Source organism: Manacus candei, unplaced genomic scaffold (assembly GCF_025592945.1).
Source record: "Manacus candei isolate 608988 ecotype Guabito, Panama unplaced genomic scaffold, ASM2559294v1 h1tg000061l, whole genome shotgun sequence".
Lineage (NCBI taxonomy): Eukaryota > Metazoa > Chordata > Aves > Passeriformes > Pipridae > Manacus > Manacus candei.
This window is the reverse complement of record NW_026138109.1, coordinates 445833-470145: the sequence shown is the minus strand read 5'-3', so window position 1 is coordinate 470145 and position 24313 is coordinate 445833. Positions and strand designations below refer to the sequence as shown.

Here is a 24313-nt window from a genome sequence, read left to right as displayed (position 1 = left end):
TTTCCCTTTAAAGTTACTTACTTTCTTGGAATTTTTATTGTGGACTTTCAAACCAGCTTCAAATGGTCTTAACACAAAACAAAAACTTGAGAGAAGAAACACAATAACCAACCAACTTTTCTACTAACATCATGTTCTTTTATGTGTATAGTTATAAAGTCCTCAGATAGAGCTTCAATAAAATTGGAGAATCATCCCAACTACCTCAGAAGCACAATTACAGATAGCTGCTTGTCAGAACTCTGAAAGAGCTAATTGTTTACAGAAGTCATTATTTATAACTTAAGAAGGTGTAAAACTCACGAAATATGAAGATTCAATTATTACTGTTCCTTTTCAACATCAAGAGGCAAACATGTAGCAATGCCACAGGGAAGCTCCCTGCAAGCAACACTCACCTTATGATACCTCCTATATTTGGATAAAATCTTGCCATTGCTACTCCAGCTCCTACAATTGCAAGGTTCAGGGCGAGCACATGGAAAAGGCTTCAGGAAAGTGAAGAAAGAATGTTAAAATCTATGCTGTATTTCTTACCAAATACCACCAATTATACTTCATTTTCACTAACATTGAAGTGGTACATGGATGGTGTTTCCATTTGCATGACTCACCCTATTAAATCTAATTAATTTCACAGCAAACATATCATCTACTGAATATTCAGAGTGCCAATTTTTAATTATCTACTGTTTTGATTCAAAATATTCTTAAGGACTAAGAATGCATAATTTGGCAATTCTTCTAAAAAAAGCCATATATGGTATTCAGCACTCAAGTATTTCAGATGGATATTCAAATACCCAAGAAACAATACCATATAACTTAATTCCCACAAGAAAGCATTACCTTGTTCAGAGAATAATCAGAATTACTTAAAGTGGACTAACGGAAACCAGAAGAAAGGAGAAGATGCATAGAGTGCAAAACATTACATAGACTACTAGCAGGGAAATAACACCTTAAAACACTCTACTGCATTTTGATAGAGGACAAACCTTTAAGGAGAATGATGGATGCCATTTAGTATATAGCCTGTGTCCTATTTATGCTGGAATTTTTTGTTGCATTTGTTTTTAAAAACAATTTTCCTGCTGCTTTCCTTTCATGTTAAGAATGAAAAAATGGAGATTTTCTGTTCTGCAAAGCAGCTTTTAATGCATCAGACAAATTCAGTGTAGTTATGCACAGAGCTGAGACTCAGGAGAGTATCACTTTTGAGAACATGAAATGTTGGCATATTTTAACATAAGGTAAGATGAGGAAATATAATTAAAACCTGTGGTATTTTGGTCACACAGCTGTTTCTATGAAAGGAAAAAAGAATTCACACGGAGGAAACATACATACAGTTACAGGTTTTGTTTATTCTTCTGGAGGATATGATTTCCTAAAATACAAAATCTGTAAGCCAGGTGTGGTGGGGAAAAAATAAAAGGTGTTTTTTCCCCCTGGAGTTAAAAATGGTAACCCCAAGGGGGCGGTGTCTCTCTTGGTGCAGACCCAATCAGCGCTCCTGCAAAATCAAAACATATGACACCAAACCGGAAAAGAAGGGTGATGTTGTGGTTGGAGGAGAGGTGGCCATGTTCTGAAGCCACGAGGAGAAGGGGCAGGAGCCCCATTGGGGGCTAGGCCCCCCAGCCCCGGCTGGGAGGCTACAAGAACTTGGAACAGTGTTAAACTGGGCTGAGTTCTGTAGCTGAGAGCTGGAGGAGTTTCTCCACTGTGGGCAGCAACAGGACATACTGAAAAGTGGCAGCAAAGGAGCAGTGAACGGAGACTGTGGTAGAAAGCCAAGAGATAAGAAGAAACAGCAGAAACAAGCATGCAGCTAAACAGAGAGACAGAGATCTCTAATGGAGAAAGAGAGAGAGAGAGAGAGAGAGAGAGAGAGAGAGAAAACTAAGCTCTACGGACAGAGTTTTGGGGTAAGAACAGAACCAGACCCTCCAAAACCCTTTTGAGACCCCTCCTAAGTGGAGGGGGTGGACTCCTACTGGATGGAAGTCCTAAAATGAAGCATGCAGCAGTGAGAGAGATGAGCTAAGAAGCTCAGAGACGTCCTGAAGCAGGACCAGGATGGCCAGAAGGAATGCGGGGTAAGTGGCCTGCCCGCCCCCGCTGCTGCTGCCAAGCTGGCAGCTTGAGGCAGAGCACAGGAGCTCTGATAAAACGGTTGAGGCAAAGGCTTTCAACGGAAAGGTGCCCCAGACGTTCTGACTTAGGGGTAAACCCCCTGAGGAAAGGGACCGTCACGAAGACCCCTGTGCTTGGTGATATGACGTGGTGAAGCAAACCTTTGTCCTGGCTAATTCGCAGTCCATGAGAGAGAGAAACTTTCGCTTGGAGTCAAAGGGCCGAGAGGGGTGAAAGGAGACCCCCTTGTGTGTAATGGGAAGAGATCCAGCTACAACAATCCAGCTACAGCTGTTGCACGAAAGAAGAGAAACACTGCTGCCCTGAGAGTGGAAAGGATCTTTTCCTTCCCCCCTTCTGGACTTTTATTGGAGGGGGAAGAGACTTGATCCAATTGTAAATATTGCTTTATCATAGGAGATAGTTAAGATTGTGTATATAATGTATTATAGTCAGGGAACTCCTCCGGGCAGATGGAGCTCGTCAGCCCTGTAAGGCCATCCATCTAAGAGAAGGTCACTCTAAAAAAACCTGCGTCCTGAGGACCTCACTGCCACTGTCCAAGCTCGCTCAGCCCCAGCAGATGAACCTCAGGATTAAAGGGTGGGCTCAGTTCAGCGCACACTGTGTCTCACCTAAAAAATCCACTGCGCAGGCTCCAAGGGTAATGACCTTTCCCAAATCTTCATTCACGAAGACTGGCCATGATGATGTAATATAATTCCCTTCCCCCCATATTGAGTCTTACATTTTGTCTGGAAAACCCCTCTCACACTGGGGTGAGTTGTGGGAAGGGGGCTTGAACTCGGGAATTGGATTTTTGGGGGTCTCAAACCACGACACCAGGCCTATTTTTTTCTTCACTGTAGAAAGTATGTTTATTATGGAGGATGTCACTAACTATTTAAAAGTGACAACTTCCATGGCTGAAAGGCTGCCTGCCAGTTTCCAAGTTAGGAAGAAAGTTTAGAGACACAGAATAGTCTCATTAAAGTTTAGAGGAATGAAGGTAATTAAACCACAAAGGAATAGTTTAAGCTATAGACTAAACTTCACTCTTAAAAACTGATTTCAAAAAGACAGAAATAATACCTTTAATTTTTTAACAGTGGTACAAGAGGTGTACCTTGAGGAGAACTCAAGACTGCGGTGGGAATACAGCAGATGAAAGTTTAACAAAAATGTAATTGGATATAAACTTGGTAAAACCCTACAAATAAAAAATAAAATCCCAAGAATCAGACTTATTAGGGACAGAAGGACCAAATGTGTACAGCTTCTCTAATATTACTAAGGAAAGCCAATTAACTAAACTGTTCACAAAAAGGTCTCTGCCATTAAAAACTACTTCCTCTCTCTTCACACGTACGGCAGCTTGCAAATCTTACTGTCAAATAGCACAAATTGAAGCCAAAAGTTTACGAACACAGAAAATGACAGCACTTCTTCCATTCCATTTTTACTGCGATTATTTTTTTAGCAAGAGGGACTAAAAAGAGTGTAGTCTTAGTAATTCAAAAATGTTTTGCAAATTTGTGTCAGTTTAGAGTATTTTAGCAGAAAACCTGAAAAAATTCCAAAGTATTTCATTCTGGCATGCTTTAAAACACAAGACATGATTTTGTTGTTTGAAGCTGTTGCTTCTAAAAAAATTAATTCCAGATTCTTATAACCTCAAAAGCAAAGGGGGTGTGTGTGTATGTTTGGTCTGAAATGAAACATTTTTCAATTTCTTGTTCTGGGAAAAAATTATTGGGTTGCAAGGGGACAGTGTGTTTTGGCTCTATTGAAAACAAGGGTCCCAAGATGTCGGAGCCTCCAAAGCAACTCTTGTGGAGTACTGCTTTCCCGTTTTAATTGTCACAATTAAGCAGGATCCTCTAGAACAATACCAAAGCAGAAGGTCTGAAAAGGCTTTAAATCTTGGTGTTTCAATGTGAAAGACTACAATGCAATTTTTTCCCAGAACATCCTTAATCCATATTCTACCCTTTGAAACAGCCTGAGCTGTAACCATATTATTGGACAACAGGTATTTAACCTGCAAACTCTTTCTTTTACCTAGGCAGATATTCATAGCTCATCTCACCTCCAGGACAGGAAAAAGCCTCATTCTTATGGAGAGAAAGACAATACCATTTAGAAAAAAGCTCTATCCTTCTGAATAAAGTAAAATCTGATATCTAGGGCTACTAGTAGCTGTATTATTTGATATAGTACTTTTCATAAGACTATAAAGTTTCACATAGGTGTATTCCAGACAGGATAAACATTTCTCATAGCCCGTGACATTTTAACAAGTTCTAAATTGCTCAGGTTTAGCCTGACACTGGGTCACAGTACAACTAATGGTCGCCACACATTGCAAAATGATGTCAGAAAAACAGCATTTTTGAGGGGCATCGCCATACCACCTCTGCTTATTCTAACAGTAAGAAGAAAAGTATTTAGATGATGTTAGAGATCACAAAAGATTTGGCCCATTTTTATCTACTACCCTGCTACCATACAACTGTTTTCTAAGCTAACTAACTGTTTTCTACCATACAACTGTTTTCCTCATGGTCCATGGCTGCAGGGTTGGGCATCCCATTCCAGGGCTGGACTGTCCACCTGGGCAGCCTGGTTGGGGCTGCTGCTCTGAGGCACAGGATGGGTTGTCTGAAGGAGGCTGTTAATTCACACAGGAGGCACACCCATCGCAAGTTTTTCATATTCTGTCCTCAGTCTCAATATTCTGGGTCCGACAGAGGAAGGCTCTAGCTCCTTATTATAAAGGGAATCACTGCTCACCTGTAAAAATCCTGCAATCCCAAAAAAATGATAGCAAAATGGAGGAAAAAAAAAGATTTAAAAAAATTCAAGCTTTCTCCTAAATCTTTCCTTTTTTTCCACATTGCAAGGTTAACATTTCAGATTGACAGAGCAGAGAAACAACAGTGCCTGAAGATCATTAGAGGATTTGCTCCATCAAGTTGTCTCCTGTGGAACCGGCAGCTACACTTAAGTCACTGAACAGCAGTGACCATAAATATCTAAGTAATTCTGGCATCCTCAAAGTAAGAATCATGAAAATGGTGAAACCAAACCATAGTGCAGGGGAAATTTAAAGAAAGAAACTGATTTTAAATCTCCTCAGGTCAGATGCAAGGAAATTAGCAGAAGTGCTGGACTCAGTGTGGAGTCACAAGGTGAACAGATGCAACAAGGGAAACTGGAAAGCCAGGAAAAAGCTAATCAGGGTCATTAAAGTAAGAATTTTGAAAGGTTACTGTATCTAAAAATGCATTTTCTTCATGGAAATCTCACTCAAGTGACATTGATCAGAAGACTATGAATCACCACCGCCAAGAAGCAAAACAGCAGCCAGGTGAAGAGCAGATAAGCAATCATACATGCAAACAGCAGAAATGTATTTCATTGCATCAGAAGACATATATCTGTGGGAGAACTGGTAGGTCTGCTGGGCTACCATGGAGTAAAGGGAGGACAATCATTAGAAAAAGCAAAGTGATTTTTGTCCATCAGCTTATTTAACCTCTCAGGACAGGAAAGATGATAAAAAGTTTCAAGAAGTTATCAGATGGCTGTAAAAAGCATTTTATATACAGCATATAATTAATCAAGGGAATCTCTGTCACAAGTATCAGTGTAGCCAAGAGCCAGAAACAATAATAAAAAAAATTGGCTTTCTGTACATATAAGAAGATCCAGAGTCACGCAAGAAATAGCAGATAAAGTACATGCCTCTGGCTCTAAGTCAGCTGTTAAATGATGCCATTACAAACATATCTCACTTTAGAAAAGAAAGTAATTTCCAAATACACAATATTTTGGCCTTCCTTTTCACCACTAGGGAGAGTAGAGAGAATGAAAAGTTCCTTGGGTTTTGTCCCAGTACATCACTATGTTGTAATCTGTATACTAGCACATATTTTGCAAAATGAAAGAAGGAATTAGAATGTCTTCTCTTGGTTTTAAATCTTTCGTAGTAAGCAAAGAAAGGCTGAAGGCTCAGTGGCATCAAGTGCACCCTCAGCACCAAGCTGTGTGGGGCAGTAAACAAGCTGGAGGGAAGGGATGCCATCCAGAAGGACCTTGACATGTTGGACCAAGTTCTACAAAGCAAAGTGCAAGGTCCTACACTTGGGTCAGGGTAATCCCAGGCACACCTACAGATTGGGTGGAGAAGTGATTGAGAGCAGCCCTGTGGAGAAGGACTTGGGGATGACGGTTGATGTAAAACTCAACATGAGCTGGCAATGTGTGCTCACAGCCCAGAAATCCTGGGCTGCATCAAAAGCAGTGTGGCCAGCAGGTTGAGGGAGGTGATTCTATCCCTCTGCTCTACTCTTGTGAGACCCCACCTGGAGTGCTGCATACAGTTCTAGTGGCCACAACATAAGAAAGAGACCTAACTGCTGGAGCAAGTCCAGAGGAGGGCCACAAAGTTGATAAGAGGACTGGAGCAACTCCTCTACGAAGACAGGCTGAGAAAGTTGGGCCTGTTCAGCCTGGAGAAGGTTGCGTGGGGGACCTCATAGCAACCTTCTAGTATCTGAAGAGGAAGCCAGAGAGGGGCTTTTCTTCAGGAACTATAGTGATAGGACAAGAAGTAATGGGTTCAAACTGAAAGATGAGAAATTTAGGCTAAACATACAAAGAAACTCTTTACTGTGAGCATGGTGAGAAGAGGTTGCCCAGAGAATTTGCGGATGTTCCATCTCTGGAACTGTTCAAGGCCAAGCTGGACAGGGCTCTGAGCAACCTGGTCTAGTGAAAAGTGTCTCTGCCCATGGCAGAAGGATTGGAATGAGATGATCTTTAAGGTCCCTTCCAATCCAAATCACTCTATGATTATATGTGATGGTGCCTGCCTGAAGACTACTGTGTGCAGCATGTCTACACATGTACTTGCTTTCAAGACAGGTAGAGACACAGGTGACTGATATTAATACATAAGGGCAAGAGAATCCTCCTTCATAGAATTGGTGCACTTTCGCTGTATTCCTGACTGCTGGAAGACACAGGATACTCATTTCCCTTATGCTTCAGACAAGCAAGTTCCCATTGTTCAGCTGATGCTTGATGTGAAACTTGTGAGAAGAAAAAGTTATTTATTGCCTGCTTAAGCTTTTACGTTTCAAGAGTGTGAGTTGCTTCATCACTCAAGACTATGGGTTAGTAGGATACACTATAGATATACACAGTATAGGACTATAAAGTATCTAAAAATCATGGGACAGAAGAGATGCAAATCAGTCTTCAGACCATAAAAGCTCCTCCGAAGATGAGTAAATAGTTTCTCATTATAATTCAGCTGTAATCCATGGCCTATCAGCAAAGAACAGGTTATGAACCAGGATTTGGTAGAATTTGCCCTGGGTTATACCAATTATCAAGACTATGAACTGAAAGACAGAAACTAATATCTTGGTGCTTCATTATAACCAGTGTCAGAAAATATTAAAGAAAAAGGAGTAAAACCCAAAGAATGAAATGGATCTGACCAATACAATCACTACTAGGACATAAAAACTATCTGGCAGCCCTGTAAACCTGCGTGTGATAAAGCTATGAGCTTTAAAATGCATCCCTCCAGCCTTCCAAGTACTCCTGCTAATACCTTCATGGCTATCTGTTAACTCCATCCATAGCAGCAGGTACCCACATCTGCAAAAAACTGCTGATATGAAGAAGCCTGACTTTTAAAATCAGTGAGCCTCCATGTGGAGCAACTCACAGCTTAAAAATGAAGATAGGAAAATTTATAATGGAGACTTGGAACAAATGGACCAAAAGCAGGAGGTGTTTTTGTGAAGATTTTGTTGTTGTTTGGACAATTATAGCCAGAAGGTAAATTTATAACCTTATTTCAGTTGTAAAGAAAACAACATAGGAAAGATGCACCTATGGAAAGACATGTGATTTAGCACATTGAATCACAGGGTTAAAGGAGGCTTTAAAAGAGCCTCAGCTCTTTTCCTCTTGCTTCATCCTTTTAGTTCACTACTAACACCAAAATCATCTTTAGACACATGACCCAGAATATTCTCTTCCACCTAAGAGCTACAGCACGAGTCTCACGGTTAGTCTTCTTACTGCCCAAGAGCTGTTAGCCTCAATTACTGAGGATTTCAACAAAAGAAGACAAGTTTATCAAACTACTAGTAGAGTGCTCATTTTCCTACACAAAAGCCATGGAACTTAATATTTCCAGGTAGGTTCTTCAGAGTGGATCAACAGGTTACCCAGTAAGACATCAGTTTATGTCACTAAAAGCTATATCTTTGTATTTGCAAAATGTTTCCCCACAGAAGCAGCTCTGGGAAAAAACAAAAATACTGAAGTTTTTCCTAGAGAGGTGATAAAGATACAGTGCCACTAAAGGACCTTCATCAGCTTATGACTGAGAACCAGTCATGAAGACATATTTCACAACCAGGTACTTAACCTTTACTATCCTCCTATGTCCTGTGCTTGCTACCAGCAAACAGGACATGTCCTGTGTTTGCTACCAGCCCTCATTGCATAGAAAAAAACCAGGGCTGACCTTGGCTGTTGTAAATGCACAGAAGCCAGAGCCTGAAGGTTATTTGAGTGATTTTTGTGCTATATTTAAGACACCTGGAATACTAGAGAGGGAGACGCAGCCAGCCAGAATATGCTACCTTATCACTATAGGTCAGAGCAATTTATGTGGCTTCCTAGAAACTACTTTTGACTTCTCAGAAGCTCTAAATGCCTCCCTAAAAGGAGTCTTTAAAAAAAAAATTAAATTAAAAAATGAGTGAAGCTACCCACAAGATATCCTGGAGACAAGAACCAAGGAAGTATTTGTATCACCACATTCATCATACCATGAAGGCTTAAAAAAGCAAGCTGGAATTAACCTGAGAAGAGACAGGAATGAAGCTGTAGGTTCTAGAAGAAGGTATGAGGGAAATGAAAACAATTCTGGTCAGGGAGTAACTGGAGGGAGGAGATAGGAAGAGGCACATGCACATAATATAAAGGACATGACTATTTCTCAGTGGTTGTGAAATCCATGTTTAGCACTTAAATAAATGGCCTTGTTTCCAACAGTAACTTGTAGTAGTTCCTAAAAATCTCCTCAACATTGAACTGCATACAATTTAGCATCAAAAAAGCAGGCACTTATTTCACTGCCTAATTTTAGGCATTCAATTTCTAGAACTTCTGATACCTATTTTAGGACTCAGAAGAAACGTGAAACTTGGAACAACATCTTTGCAGACTTGTATGCTACTGCTGATGCCACAGAGGAAATACACATTCCTTCCTGAGAACCCTTTTTTTTCTTTCCCCCATCAACAGTAATTCACAACATAAAATAAGAAACTTGGAGATAAATGCCAACTTCTCAGCTGTGACAAATTCAGACAATACTCCAAATATAAATGTCCCAGGCTTTATTTAAAAAACAAACTAAAATTGGAACCTGGATCAGCTCTTCCCTGGAGTTCAGAGACCGTACAAATGCAGGGGTGTGGCTCACCTCTGAAATTAGCATGTAAAAAGCTATTTTTATAAGCATAGCAGCAGCCCAGATAGCACAACTAACAACTCTCTTAGCTATTAGCTCTGTTTAAAAACAGATGGATGATTACTAATCATGCACAATCAAAACACAGATGCCATGCTGAAAGGTTAATATCCAGAGTGTATGTCCTTCACAGCTTAAAGACTACTAGATTAAATGCTTCTGGACTAACCAATTTTTTTTCCTGCACAATTTCTGTTTTGCCATATAAATGCATAACACAAAAGGACTGTGTTGACAAAATTCCTCTGTTTATTGGCAAAGTGAAGAGCTAAACCAAAAGAACATCCCCTACTCCGCTTTGCCAAGCTGTACGAGTTTGCAGGCACGTTTATTTTGCATGCCTATTCACCCTGACTCTACAAACAGTGTGAAACTAGGTTATGAAATGTATCTAATGTACAACAGAATTCTCCAAAAGCCTAGCCAAATTTCTGACAACAGAAAGTCAGTTAAGCAAAGTGTGCCAAGCTCTTGTCAAGGAACAGAATTCTTACCTCGGGTAAGCATTTCCAAAAAACTGTCTTAACAGCTGAACTCGTGCCAGATAGCCCAACAGTGGGTATACAGTCATCATCTGGAACAGCAGGAATATTCTTGCAACAAATGACATGATGTCATCACTGGGAAAGTTATCTAGAAAATTCTGGACACATAAATAGTGTTACACTCATTAATGGTGGCTTGATTGCATGTACCTGCTTATTTTAATACCTACATGTCAGACAGAATGGGATAAAATCCAAGCTACTACAATTGCTAAATGAACTCCATAACATGAAATACCTTCTTCCTCTTTTATGAGTGGTTTGCCACCAAATATCAACGGATTTTTAAATATTACTATGCTGGTGTCAGTGTTAATATTAGTATTACATAAGGAATTACTTTCTAATCTTCTGAACATCCTCAAATAATCCAGGCTGTGGAAGGGCCAGCTAGATAGATTTATATGCTCCTATTACTTGTCGTATCATACATAGTTATTAAAAACAGTTATTTAATAAGCAAAACTGCACCACATACAAATGAGGAAGGGATCACATACTACAAGCAGGAACAGCAGAAAAAGTATTATAAGACTTAAGTATCATAGAAATACACAAATGGCTTCATAAACTACAGAAAATAAATGGGAAGAAAATAATTTGTCGTCTAATGGTGAACTTCATTCTGTGAAGCTAGTTCAGATGGTTCAAAAAATCATGTCATGGTTTAACAGTGGTACCAGTTCTAACTGATCTACAGTCAGAGGAAGCCTTTGACTTATTGCTAGATATTATGCGAGAGACATGGAACACTTGGCATAAAATGGATCTCCAACTGGTAACTTCTCTCTCTGAATCAATTTAGGATGTGGAAATCAGGCTTGCCTATAAGCAGATAAGAATTTAATAGCCTTCATAGGGTGTTTCATGTGGTGCTGTTATCTGAAGAACTCTGATGGCAAGGCTCACCATAGTATTAGATTCTAAACCTACTCAAGCTTGCATTCACATTTTATTTCTTCCAGAGTCCCAGTGAGTGGGATTGGTCACTGCACACACAACTAAACATAAACTTTTCAGGATTAATGAAGCTAAAAAAAATTAAAGTCTCAGCTGTTCACTTTTTCATTTTGGTCCTTTCTTCATCACTTTCACAGAGTATTTATAAAATGTTTGTTTTTTCAGAAATATTGGCAACCATACACAAATATAAATGAGATAACACAAGCATTACTCATCTGCTTGTGGTAGTGCCCACGAGGTGTTAGCCACCTGACCACAGTCGAGGGCAGATGTGTGTGCCAGGGTTAGGTCATGAAGCAAGAAGCAGTAGCTGTTCTTTCTTATTATATATTTATTAAAAAGTTAAGGACAAACACGGTATTCTGGAGTGCATTAGGAAGAGCATTGCCAGCAGGTCAAGGGAGCTGATCCTTCCCCTCTACTCAGCCCCAGTGAAGCCATATCTGGAGTGCTTTGCCCATTTCTGGGCTCCTCAGTACAAGAGAGATATGGAGCTCCTGGAGCAGGTCCTGTGGAGGGCAATGAAGATGATAAAGGGACTGGAGCTCCTCTTATGAGAAAAGGCTGAGGGAGAGTTGGGCCTATTCTCATTGGACCTTATATATGTATTTGAACAGAGGGTGTCAAGAGGATGGAACCAGGCTCTTCCCAGTGGTGCCAAGCAATAGGACAAGAGGCAATGGGAAGAAACTGATGCACAGGAAGTTCCATTTGAACATGAGGAAGGATTTCTTTGCTGTGCAGGTAACTGTACACTGCAACAGGTTGCCCAGAGAGGTTGTGGAGTCTCCCTCACTGGAGATATTCAGGAACCATCTGGATGCAATCCTGTCCCATGTGCTTCAGGATAACCCTGTTTAAGCAGGGAGGTGGGACCAGATGACCCACTGTGGTCCTTTCCAACCTGACCCATTCTGTAATTCTGTGAAATAGATACAGCAGTAAAATATCTCACCTGTTCAATACATTCTTTGGATAACGGTGGAGAAGGAAAGGATGCAAAAATAATCACTCCAACATACAGATATGTTAGTCCCACCAGGAAGTATGCAATAGAGAGATCTCTCACCTGAGGAAAAACAAGATTTTCTTTTGGCAAGCACTGACACACAAAACCATAAGAAATAAAAACTTCATGAGACTATGTCTATTGCCTTTATTACTGTTACTTTTATATATATTACTTTTTTATATTTATTACTATTACTTAAACATTTTTACTTTCTACTGCTTGAATGGGGACTTCAGATCTGGTCCCAGTCAGATTAGAAAGCTGCAAGGAGATATCCCCAAGTGAAGCTCAACAAGTATTATTTATCTCTTAAAATACAGAAAAGGTACCATGAAAGAGATATGCCAAAAGATGTAGCATGTTATTTCTGGATGCACAAACATACGCTAGTTATTAAAACAAACAAGAAATGCCCTCTACTTTCTTACATTCACCTATTCCTGCTAAGAGCCCTGGGACACAGAAACACTTGTATAAGATAGAAAGCCCAGCAATGCCATAAATCACGTTTCTTATCACAAATAACATCTTGCAATCAAAGGCATCAGCTCCCCAACTGCTGATATAACGTAAGGGACATTTTTTAAGAAGGTGCTTTGGAACCTAAGAGGATGGTATACTGTCTCCAAATCAGAAACTAATACATCTGGCTTCTGAATGAATGGCATAATAATGGAAGACATAGCTAGTACACCATTACATAAAAAAATACAAACAGAACACAAATAAAAAAGAACAGTATAGGTAGTCACATATATGTCATATATATGTATATATGTTTATATATAGGTAGTCATATACATGTCCTTTACCTTTAGTATTGTATTTTATAATGACATTTCCATTTAAAATTACCTATCCTATATCCTACCTACCTATACTTTATTACTAAACAGCTTTAAATGTTCCAGGGAAATGCACTAAATTATAATCAAAAGTTTTCAGGAGTCAGTGCTGAAACTAGGGTCATATATCCATATTTAAATATATTACATATACTTAAGCATAGATTTAAACCTAAACTTCAATGTACAGTTCTGAAAATTTTGGCTGTATTTATAAAATACCTAATATACACAAATATTTTCAACCACACAAAAAGAACTAAAAAATTAGCAGCAAAGCTACTCAAGTACTTCACAAAACTTCAGAATCCACATATACATCAGAGTGACCTCACAGCAATGTACTTGGTGGGTTACTCTTCTACATGAATTCCTGCTCTTGGAAATTACGAAGACCATTTGTTTCTAGTTATTAACTAACTATATTCTGTATAGGCTTATGTTTTATTACAAAACACTCATCACCTTACAGCAAAGCATTTGTTCAGCTGCTGCTAATAATCAGCTTCTGAAAGGATTACTAGTAATGTTTCAACATGTGACCCTATTTTCCTAAGACTGAGAAGCAAGTCTTGCTAGCTAGGCACAGGACCAAATTATTAGGATTATACTGTTTCCAGCCTAGGACGATAATTATGATAATCCAGTCAGCTCACTGAGTATGAGCAAAGTTTGCTCACATCTGTGCATGGAAATGTTTCCCTTGGTGTTTCTTCACACTACCTTGTTGACTAAAGAAGCATATTTTATACTGCTCTGGGTTCTTCCAAAGCCAAGGCAGTTCCTGAGCAAAGTATAAAATGTTAGATTACAAATCTTAAGAAAAGTTCAGATAGAAGCCAGTTTTAGTGAGGGAACTGGACTTTCCTGCTCATTTTGCCAGTGCTTTTGTGGTAGAAGATTGTTGCCCGATGAAAATATTATTTGCCTTTTAAAAGCACATGGGAAAAAGGCATCAACGTGCTATGAACGTGTGCCCTGGGGTAGCCTTCAAGCCCCCAGCAGCTGTACCACATGTCCAGCTGCAACCTCTTTCTCCTGCCGACCAGTTAAATGAATACAGAAGATGCTTCCCTGGTCTTCACTCTCCTCATACTGGTCACTGAGTAAGGACTATCAACTCCCATCAGAAGCTGAGCAATACCATTTTCTTTAAATTATTTGTAGAATTTCTCCTCAGTGACGTGAGAAGCTGTACAGGTTTTTATACAACAACTGCATCTTCAAAAGCACCTGTGCCCACTCTAAAAACTGATTTTATAAATACTAAATCTGAGCATCCAGATTTCTTATAGTTATTTATCAGCAGCTTCCATTAACTGCACACGTCAGAGACTAATCATGGTTTTGCAGAAAGATATGGACTCTCATTTCTTGAAGACAGGACTTGGACAATTGTTCAAAATGCACTCAAGACCTTAATGCAAATCATCTGCCAAAACCAGCTTTAAATTTGGTATTCTAGATGTATTCCTCATGCATAAAAACGGCATAGTAACTCAGTTTTTATTTGTACTGTGCCTACATATAAGTTCTAGAACCAACTGTACAACTATTTTTGCTGTGACAAGTACATGGAGTTGTGAGGGCAAGAAATCCAAAATAAAATTCTTAATGCTTTCTTTAGCTTTCACATAAATAAAAGTAGATAGCTGGTGCATTATTACCTCCAATTATACTAACCAGTTCATGTTTTTAGAGTTCTTAAGGGTGTATGCTTTAATCTGTACTGAAACTAAGTGCTGAGATAATTTTGATAATGTATTTTTAATAGCATGTAACACAATAGACACAAATATAAACACAAAGAGTACCCAGATTTTGGTTTTCATAAGCTACAAAAAAAAGAAATATAGACAACTCAAAAACCTGAACTTATTTTTTCTCAAACATTCATCAGTTCCCTTGCAAACATATCTTCTGTATATGAGATGGTTATCTTTATACAAGAATGTGTGTTTGTGTATATAACAGGAACATCTTTTGATTAATGTTCATTACTCCTCAAGAGACCTGGGTTCACTCCCTAATGACCTTGACAATAAAGTTGAGACAGCACAATTCTAGATAAAACCAAAGGACACATAGGGAGAGATAAAAGGATTGATTTTAAGTGAGAGCATTAATTGCATTTTTCTATTTAAAATTCGATACTTGAGCCATTTATGTTCAGAATGGACATCACTGTGGTGAAAGCTGCCCAGGCATGAGAATACTGCAATCCTCACAGCCAGAATTTAAGAATCAAATGTAGAAAAAAACAATGGTTGGAAGAAGAAAGTATTGGAGGAATGAGATCGGAAGGGAAATACCAAAGGTAATGCAGGACAGAGTCCATAAGGATCACAGCCTGACAACTGTCAAGCCCTTATCAAGTGCACCTGAAGTAACAGGCAGATTTTGGGGTGGAACTTGGAGAACATATATTAGCTGCAGTTACTGCCGACCAGGAGCTTTTGTGGTCAAACGCACAGAGCAAAAAAAGTGCCACTGGAAGAACTGAAAACCGGGTGACCAAGGATGGCAGCAGCAATAGAACAAAGGAAGAAATCAACCTCCTAAAAAAAGCATGAGCCTGATAAATCAGGTGGAGCTGAAAATAAACAAACTCTGAAAGTACAAACCATTGTATCCCCCCAACACCCACAGGTGATGGCCAGGCCTGTGGTACAGGATTGGACACAGCCCAGTGAAGGCTCTGTGGCTCTACAGGTATTTCCTCTGTGATGCTGCAAGGCAACTTCCAAGCCTTGTTTTGCCCGTTGTATCCCACAGAGAAAACAGTTTGCTCAGTACCTAGTGAAAGCTAGTTTGGGGAGTTGCTTCTTGGATGAAGAAGCCTGTATCAGTGCTTAGTAATTATTACCACATTCGAATTACCTTTTGATCATCCCATTTCAGACTGGTCATTTCTCAAGAGAGATGCTGTTTCTGTAATATCACAACAGGACTTTGATCCATATCATAAAAACAGACTTTGCCTGTTCAAGCATCAAGGGCAAGTGACAACATTTAAATGGGTGACAAAAAAGTACTTCATCAGGACAGATAATGCTGTGCATAGTTTTGACCGGAAAGAAAAATCAATGATAGATCGCCATAAATGGAAGCTCACTCTGTTTACAAGCAATAAACAGTGTTTCGATACAGAAAATAACAACCATTTACAGCTCCACGCCTTCTGCAGTTACTGTCTGGACAAAAAACACCTCCTGGTTCCCAGTCTTTCTCCCAGCTATATTCACAAACAACTGTTAGGAGACAGCACTAGCATGTTCATGCCTGTAGATCATGCTCTGGGCTTGTGCAGCATCTGTACCGTTGCTCAAGAGAAACAGATCCCAGACGTGAATCAGAAGAAAACTCAACAAACAAAACCCCCAACTAAACCCCTTTCTGTGGCTGGGTTAGATTTCTATGCAATCAGTTTTCAAATCAGTTGACTGAGCACTGTACAAACACTTACACTGATAAATACATGGAGGTAGCAGGAGGAGATGCGAACGAGAAGCCCAGCTGGAAACTGCAGACTAAGAAACCTGTTCACAGGGCTTCTCCAGGATGTCCTGCTGACACTTGGCTTACTCCAACGCACTGCTCTTCTCACACCCACACCACTGCACCAGAATAGCAGCCAGAGGAATCCTCCTCCATGAGCATTTTAGCTTTGGGCTGTGATACATGCCTGTGACCAGAATGGAAGCAGCTATTGTTTTGAATTTCTAACTCCATAAAAGGAATGTTATTGTTTCTCTTACTTTTTTCCACCTCCCCAGAGAGTTGTTCTATGACCACTAGTTTCAGTAAGTTCTCTTCAAAACTAAAATGGTGTTTTTCTAGCTTGCCAAGTTCTGTGCCTTTTCACAGAACTCTGAAGAAAATGACATGTTAACAGGTCAATCCATAAAACAGTAGAGTTTTTATTCACGGAGTTATATCGGTATCTCCCCATGAGATACCAACAGAATAAAGCAGCTTGGTGTCATAAATAGATAGAAAAAAACCCCCTGACTTATGACAGAGGCTGAGAGTCCTATACATATGTAAATATCCTACTTAATCCAGCAGCTTAGTGACATAATCACAAAACAGCTCTTCAAGAGCATAGATGCTTCATTAACATTTGCAAAGCACTTCTGAGACCTAGGTGAAAGGCTCCTGTATACCCACAAACAGGGAAAGAAATCTCCAGCCAAATAAAACTCTTAAGAGAACTTTGATTTTCCATTAAAAACCCTTGCTGCCATACTTCAAGGTGTCCTTTCTGTGTAATTTGAACTTTCTTCTGGAATGCAAGAATATCGTCAAGGGCTTGGGATCCATGACTTGGAAATTCAATTTAAGCTCCAGGGAGGGCATTGGAAAACCTGATTCAAATGCAGGAAGGCAGCAGTTTCTTCCTCCTTAACACAGAAAAAGCAAGCTGGAGACCAGGTGCTGCTCTTTGCAGCTGATTGCTTGCTCTAATGTAAATAGAGGGGAAAAATCCACAGGAAAATCCTAAAGAGGGCAACGAGGGCATTAGGCCTCCTCTGCATACAGAGCTGATTGTTGGAAATCAAGCCTTTAGAATTTAAAAGCCACAGCTAAAGAGAAATCTTGCCCTTTCTCACATCAAAAGATTTTCTTCAGGAAATTCAGAAAGAGCTTACTTAAGCTTTCTTTCTCCAGAGCTCCACTAACTCCCTCTTTAGTTGTTAAACTACTTTCAGAGAAGTCCATAAACCTCAAGCAGCTTTCCTGGAGGAGAATTCAGGACTCTTTCACAGAAATGGTAATTTGCAAGCTGGTCTTAGTTCACAAGTACAAAAAAGTGACTACACAGATTACTAAAGCAAAAGGTCATCTCAGTGCATTGGCACAAAATCTGCATTTCACCTTTAACTAATCAAACCAGATATATTTTATCTGATGTGTTGTGTAGGCGACTGGCTCCCAGTAGCCCTGCTTGAGTAGTGCGACATCCAGAGGTCCCTTCCAACCTAAAGCATTCTGGGATTCTATGACTTTGTACCAGCTATTATTTTAAATTCTTTGTACATTATTGTAGCTACTTTTACAGCTAAGATTTTAATGAAGCTGGACAAGAACCTTGTAAAGTAGGGAGGAAGAAATTAAATAATCAAAACAGTTACAGTAAAAGTGTACTCTCAGACTCTAACTGCATATCATGTTTACTCTATTTTGTATTTTATAGTGGGAAGATAATAAGAAAGATCACAGTTTCAGCTGGATGTGCTGGATGAGCATTGCATAACCTTATCAAGGGAAAAGGTCCAGTCCAAAGACTACATATGACAGAGGTTCCCAAACCAGGCTTCAACTTTGACAATTTCCTAAATTGTGTTGAGTTTCTCTGCGGACTTTGACTTGGATTAAGACACAAAACTACTGAAGCAACTCTAAGAAAAGCTACTATCTAGACCCTAAAACTATTGTTTAGGATTCTGCTAAAATCAGTCCTGTGCCCAATACTCTCCAGCATTTTTCATTCTTCAATTGGTCAGTTTTTCTTGAGTCTTTCAACATTGTCAAATCTTCTGCCTCTTGTGTGCAATTTGGCCATTTAATACAAGCTTAACCACAAGTAAGTTTGGGATGTTCCTCAAGGACTTCATTTGAATAAATTTGTAATGCATCTGTTATTCCCTGGTAGCCAAGAAAAGAATGTATAACCTTTTTCTGATCAAATCACAACGAGTTACATTTTCTGAAGCTACTACAGTCCCTGGATTGATTTCCAGAGAGTCAGATAGGAAAAAAATTACTGTTGCCTGGAAATCTAGATACAAATCAGCACAGTCTTGTGAAATTACTTACATTGTTTTCTTGATTCCTGTTATTCTGAAGAAGTGTGATGACACAATTGTGGATGAAGAAGGCAAGTGTTAGAACCCCTGTGAGCTGAGGGAACAGAATTCTAAACTCTAAAAGAGGGGAAAAAAAGTGATAATAAGTTACTTCTTTGAAACAAACAATACCAAAATGCAGAGGACATACACTGCTGTGGAGTATACTGGTAGAAACATGAACCTCCACTTTGAAATGGGACACTCCATCTTATCTTGGACTATAGCCAATGCAAATATTTAATCAGGAAGTACAAAATGCATGAAGACAGTGATTCCTATATAACACTCTTCAGCAAGGCTTTTCCAATAGACACCAACCATCAATGATTATTAGGTTAATCTAGGATTTACACATACAAGCTTTTCTGCTTCTCAACAGTTTAACTGGAAAGGATTTTTAAGGCTGGAATTGAGTGTAGGGACTCTGTGTACCTATTGGTTCCTGAACAGGGAGACAGGGGTAAGGAATCATTTGTCCTGTGTCTTTAGTTGTTAAGAAGTCACTTATGCTATCAGAGGAAAAATTATATCTGTAGATGTTTAAGAGGTTCTGCTTATAAACCAGGGCATAAAGAAAGGCAGAGAAACTTCTTGTCTTACCATGCTTCACAGCATATATTACAAAAAAATTTTTTTGTCCGTGGGAATAGCTTTGCTTTGTTTCTTTTAATACTCAAAGGATCATGTTCACAAGATGGTGATTCTGGAAGTGCTGCAAATGGTCTAGGACTTCACCAATGCGTAACATCATTGAAACACATCAGTTGGTATTACATAAGAATATATACGCTCTTCAGAGTATTAACAGCAGTTAGAGATCCCTGAGATAGCTCAGCTTCTTGAAAGTATCCAGCAGTATAGGAGAACACTTACCAGAGGTTTGCACACCCTTACAGATCAAACCACAGAGAGCTCCATGCAAACATATTTAAACGAGATTTCTGTAAAGTGCTATGAAGCAAACACACCCCAGGCAACTAATGGAGGGCTCATCCAAGCTGAAAGAATATGCTTTCCCTAGGGCTGGAGTCACTGTATCTTCACTACCCAACTAGCATGACACGCTACTGATAGAACTAATTGCAAGTGACTTTTTGGGTTGTTTTCCATCCACTACTTTAATCTCAATAATAAAAAGCAAACTGACAGATTCAGAAGCTCTTTCAGTACCGCATTTCCCCATCAGTACACCTATCAGTAGTATCTGGATTTGTATGCATTAGCTATATGCTTTGTTTATCTCCTGGCAGTACTAGACACATTGCCAAAATAGTTAAACTACTGGGTGCTTTACTTCTCAGTAGACCTGCGGCACACGTGTGTCATGCTGTAACTCATTTTACACTAGTACTGCTTAATAGATCTTGGATATGAACTTCAAGAGGCTTAAAACCTGATTTCTTTCTTAGACTGGTTTCTGGTTTATGTGGCTTTGCAAGTGAACCACAGTCTGGGCATATTTTCTCCTGCACTCTCAGGAAGAGTCCATAGATATAAGGCCATGTGAGCATTTGAAGACTGTCTACTGGGGCAGTTCAGGTTAAAACCATGATTCCATGCTCACAGTGGAGCAAGACTAAACATTGCAGTCTATCTACTGTGCAACACATGATCAAATATCATTTCTACTTACCGACAGCACTAAGAATAATGCCATACAAAAAAAATCAAGTCATTAACCAGGTGCTAATCATGCAGTGCTTTGAAAATCAAATTTTTACACTGGAGACAAAAGCATCTTGTTAAAAATAAATGCAGTGATGGGAGGAAGATAGCATAAATAGCACTGTTTCCGAACTATGTACATCTATCTTTAAGTTTGTACTTATGCTGTAGTAGACAAGGGGATTCTCAAGTAATTATGGAGATAATCCAGTTCATCCTCAAACCACCTGTTTCGTTCTTGTACACAGTCATACTCACAAAAGCTGCCTAGCTTTGAAGACTCAGACAGAAAGGACAATAATTTTTTTCCCCTGGTGATGTGACCAAGCTAAAGAAACTGTTTTACATAGCCTTTCACTTGTTTTTTGGCATTCAGGTGTTGAATAGAGTTCTGAATTCCTGGCTGAGATGAAGAAGGAATGACCTTCAACAGTCACAGAAAAATGAACAAACAGATTTGATGACAACTAAGGGCTGGGGGGTGGAGAAGTGGAATACTAATTTTTTTAAGCAGTTCTCTTTCACCAAGCATACATGGAATACACTAGTTGCTTATTCTACTTCTTTTTGTGCCAGTCAATTTCAGTTTAACTAGAGAGCTGAATCAACCCAAACAGAGCGGTAGGGGAAGACAAAGAATAAGTAGGTGCAAGAACATTGCAACTGTGATCTGCAAACACTTAAATCAGTTGAATTTCATATCACTTTTAACTTTACTCAACTATCTGTATTTTACTCACTGACTTGTTACTCGTTTCCACGTTGTGTTACTATAATTCCACCAACTAGAACAGACTCCATTAGAAATCAGGAACAACTCGAATGTTTCTTTTTTTGATTTCTATCTTGTTACAGTAACTAAAAACCCATCTGAATGTTTTAAAGTTATCCTTACTTTCTCCAAGTCTACCTTATAGGACCTAGCAATAGTTTGCAACCCATGTCTAAGTCTTAGTACAATGTTTACTGTGACTGTGAAACTAAAAATGTGCAAACCAACAAAAGAAACCCTAAGAAGATGTATATCTCCTCTTAAGTAAATAAGTAACTTCTAAAGCAGGACAAAATACTCTTGTTTCTAAGGACAGAAGGAGTGATAGTATTCAACAGTCCAGGACACAGCTCCCTGGAGCTAACTGATCATACAGTTTTTACCTGCTAAGGCATGGGGAAAAGCCAACTAAGACATAATCCCAGATCTCTTATTCCAGGCCTCTTTAAACAAGAAACTAATCTTTTTAGATTATCTGTTCATGCAATACCAAATGCCACTTCTTTGTGACTGTGACATCTCAGAAAGTAATTTTGAATGGTAACTTGGAAAGATCAAACAGCTGACAAACAACACTGCAGAAAAACATACTGGAGAGCTAATGGGTGTCTGAAAGACAAGACTAAGACTATGGCCTAAAACTTGAGATAGATTGGGAAGTACAAGAAAACTGTACTTACAAATTTCAGTGAATGAGCTATTTCATTTAAGTAAGACAGTGTGTGAGGAACTTAAAGCACCTTTTTCAGCCAGTCTATCTACAGTTTGTCATTTTTAATTGCTACTGAAACAGGCATGATCTGAAATTGGTGCAAGAACATAGAATAATATAGGTGAAACAGGACTATGGCAAGCTCCCTGTCACATGATAAATGCTGGAGATTCCTTTGACAGGCACTCCTCTACTGTTGATACTGTCTCTTAGTTAAGGAATATCACTTGGGAAAGGGATTCGTTGCAAGGCATCCTTCCTCTACATGCAACATCAGACAGCATTTCCTCAATTTATTTATGCCACAGAGGTGTTAAAAGGTGAATGAGGAATATATATGCTTCATTACTGCATTTTAACTATCTTACCTGGTACAAAAAATTCATTCTCTGTAAACCAGTGGAATTCTAAGTGTATTCCCAGATGAGCAGCCTTTACTGTAACCAGTAAAACTAGGTAGACAACTGAAACCGTACCTGGAAAAAACAAGAGCCAAACAAACACCATAATGTAGTAGGAAGTATTTATGCAGGGCTTTATTTCTTCTTCATCCAACTAGTTATAATACCCTAAACAGTTGAGGTTGGTATTCATTCTTAATGGCAGGCTAGGTTTAAATTTTTTCTTTACTTCTTTAATAGGTCAGAGAGAAAAAATAATGCACCCAATGCAAGCTTTCAGCAAGTTTAATGTTCTCCAGGCTCTGCACTAGTGACAGTGGAAGAAGTACCCTGTAATCCCTGTTGCTGGCCAGGTAGAAAAGTCTCTAGGCACTAACAGATCAGTTCCAGCTTCAGCTGTCAGGATTTTATTCTAACCTGAGACAACACTGGTAACAGTATTCCAGCTATTACAATGTTCATTTAGTCACTGATTTTTTGAACCAAACAGCCCAATGAAATAAACACATTTACTACAATTGTGAACTTTACACTGGGAGCTAGAAGCTGATAATGATATTTGATCGCTACAAATTAAAGCCTTGTCTTAATCATAACCTTGGATGACCTTGATCACAACACTGGATTTGCATTCCAACTCATTGGTTCAGAGGCATCCAGCAGTACTCTGCACAGCTACAGCACTACAAATAAGATCACAGATGGGTATAAATGCCTTGCTGTGTATTCATGTGGGATGGAGAGCATACGATCTTGGCTCAGGTGACTTGAAAGAGATAAGGACAGAATAGCAACTGTTCAAAAATTGAAGAAAACTGAGCAACAATAAGTAAGGCTACTGCAATTCACCTCCTGGCCAGTAATACTTCTAGTGAACAGAGAACAGCCTATAATTACATAAAACCAAAAAATTAGACTTTTACAGTTTAGAATATAGATTTAAAAACCCCATAATTTCATTCTAGCAATATCTGCCAGGTTAAAAAATAACTGAAGAAATTATCATTTGATTACAACTGACAGCATAATCAAGGCATTAGGAAGATAAAAGGTTCTGCACTTGAAGATGAGCTAAAATATTCTGTAGATTCCTAGTGAGTTAGGTTTCCATGAGTATAAAGGTAAGTGAAAGATCTCTACTAAGATTACAGTCAACATTTTAAAAACTGCCTTCTGTTTCTTCTTGCCCTATAAACATCAAGGTTTACAAAAATTAAGGCAACTTTGAACAGCTTCTGAATTACATAATAATCTATCGAAACTATGAGTAATTAATATTCAGGGGGTTTTATTCCTTATGTCATACCTATCTACACAAAAACCTTCCTCTTTGCACAGGAACACTATCAAGTACCCAAATTCCTGTGTGGTATTTACACAGCAGTTCCAACAGCAGCGATTCAAGCTCTAATAAAGTGTCACAATGGAACAGAGGACAACCAAGACCTTCAAATCCCTGTCCTCTACCTACTTTACAATACATCTCCAACTTTTTCAACCTGTTCTCTGACCTCCATCTACTTTTTCCCTTCTCTTCACTGTGGGCTTCAATGCTATGCTCTCAGACCCCTGATACTCCATAAATTGTGACCAACTCCACCCATCATCCATGTGCTTTATCCACTTTACCAACCCCACCCACCTTGATCTTCTATCTCAAGACATGGAAGGAAAAAGTCACAACTGCTGCCTCTGTAGCACAAAACAGCCCATTGTATTGGGGGCTGGGACAAAGCATGAATGATGTTGTGATTAATTAATCAGTTGATTGGCAGCCAATTACTTCAGGTCAGAAGCAATTAATCTTTGGAAGTAACTGCCTGTTTTGAAATGTTTACCA

The 24313-nt window shown here is 39.1% G+C and overlaps 1 protein-coding gene across 8 annotated transcripts in view; it reads right to left on the bottom strand.

The window, feature by feature from the left end:
* SLC38A9 (solute carrier family 38 member 9) overlaps window positions 1-24313 on the bottom strand; it is a 52260-nt gene that overhangs the window by 3264 nt on the left and 24683 nt on the right. For all 8 annotated transcript variants that reach the window (XM_051804685.1, XM_051804683.1, XM_051804688.1 and 5 more), the window contains 5 exons: window positions 22441-22548; window positions 18892-18998; window positions 12170-12283; window positions 10201-10349; window positions 399-488 (listed from right to left, as the gene is read on the bottom strand). In XM_051804685.1, coding sequence (XP_051660645.1) covers window positions 399-488; window positions 10201-10349; window positions 12170-12283; window positions 18892-18998; window positions 22441-22548 — 568 coding nt within the window. The remainder of the gene's footprint in view (window positions 1-398; window positions 489-10200; window positions 10350-12169; window positions 12284-18891; window positions 18999-22440; window positions 22549-24313) is intronic.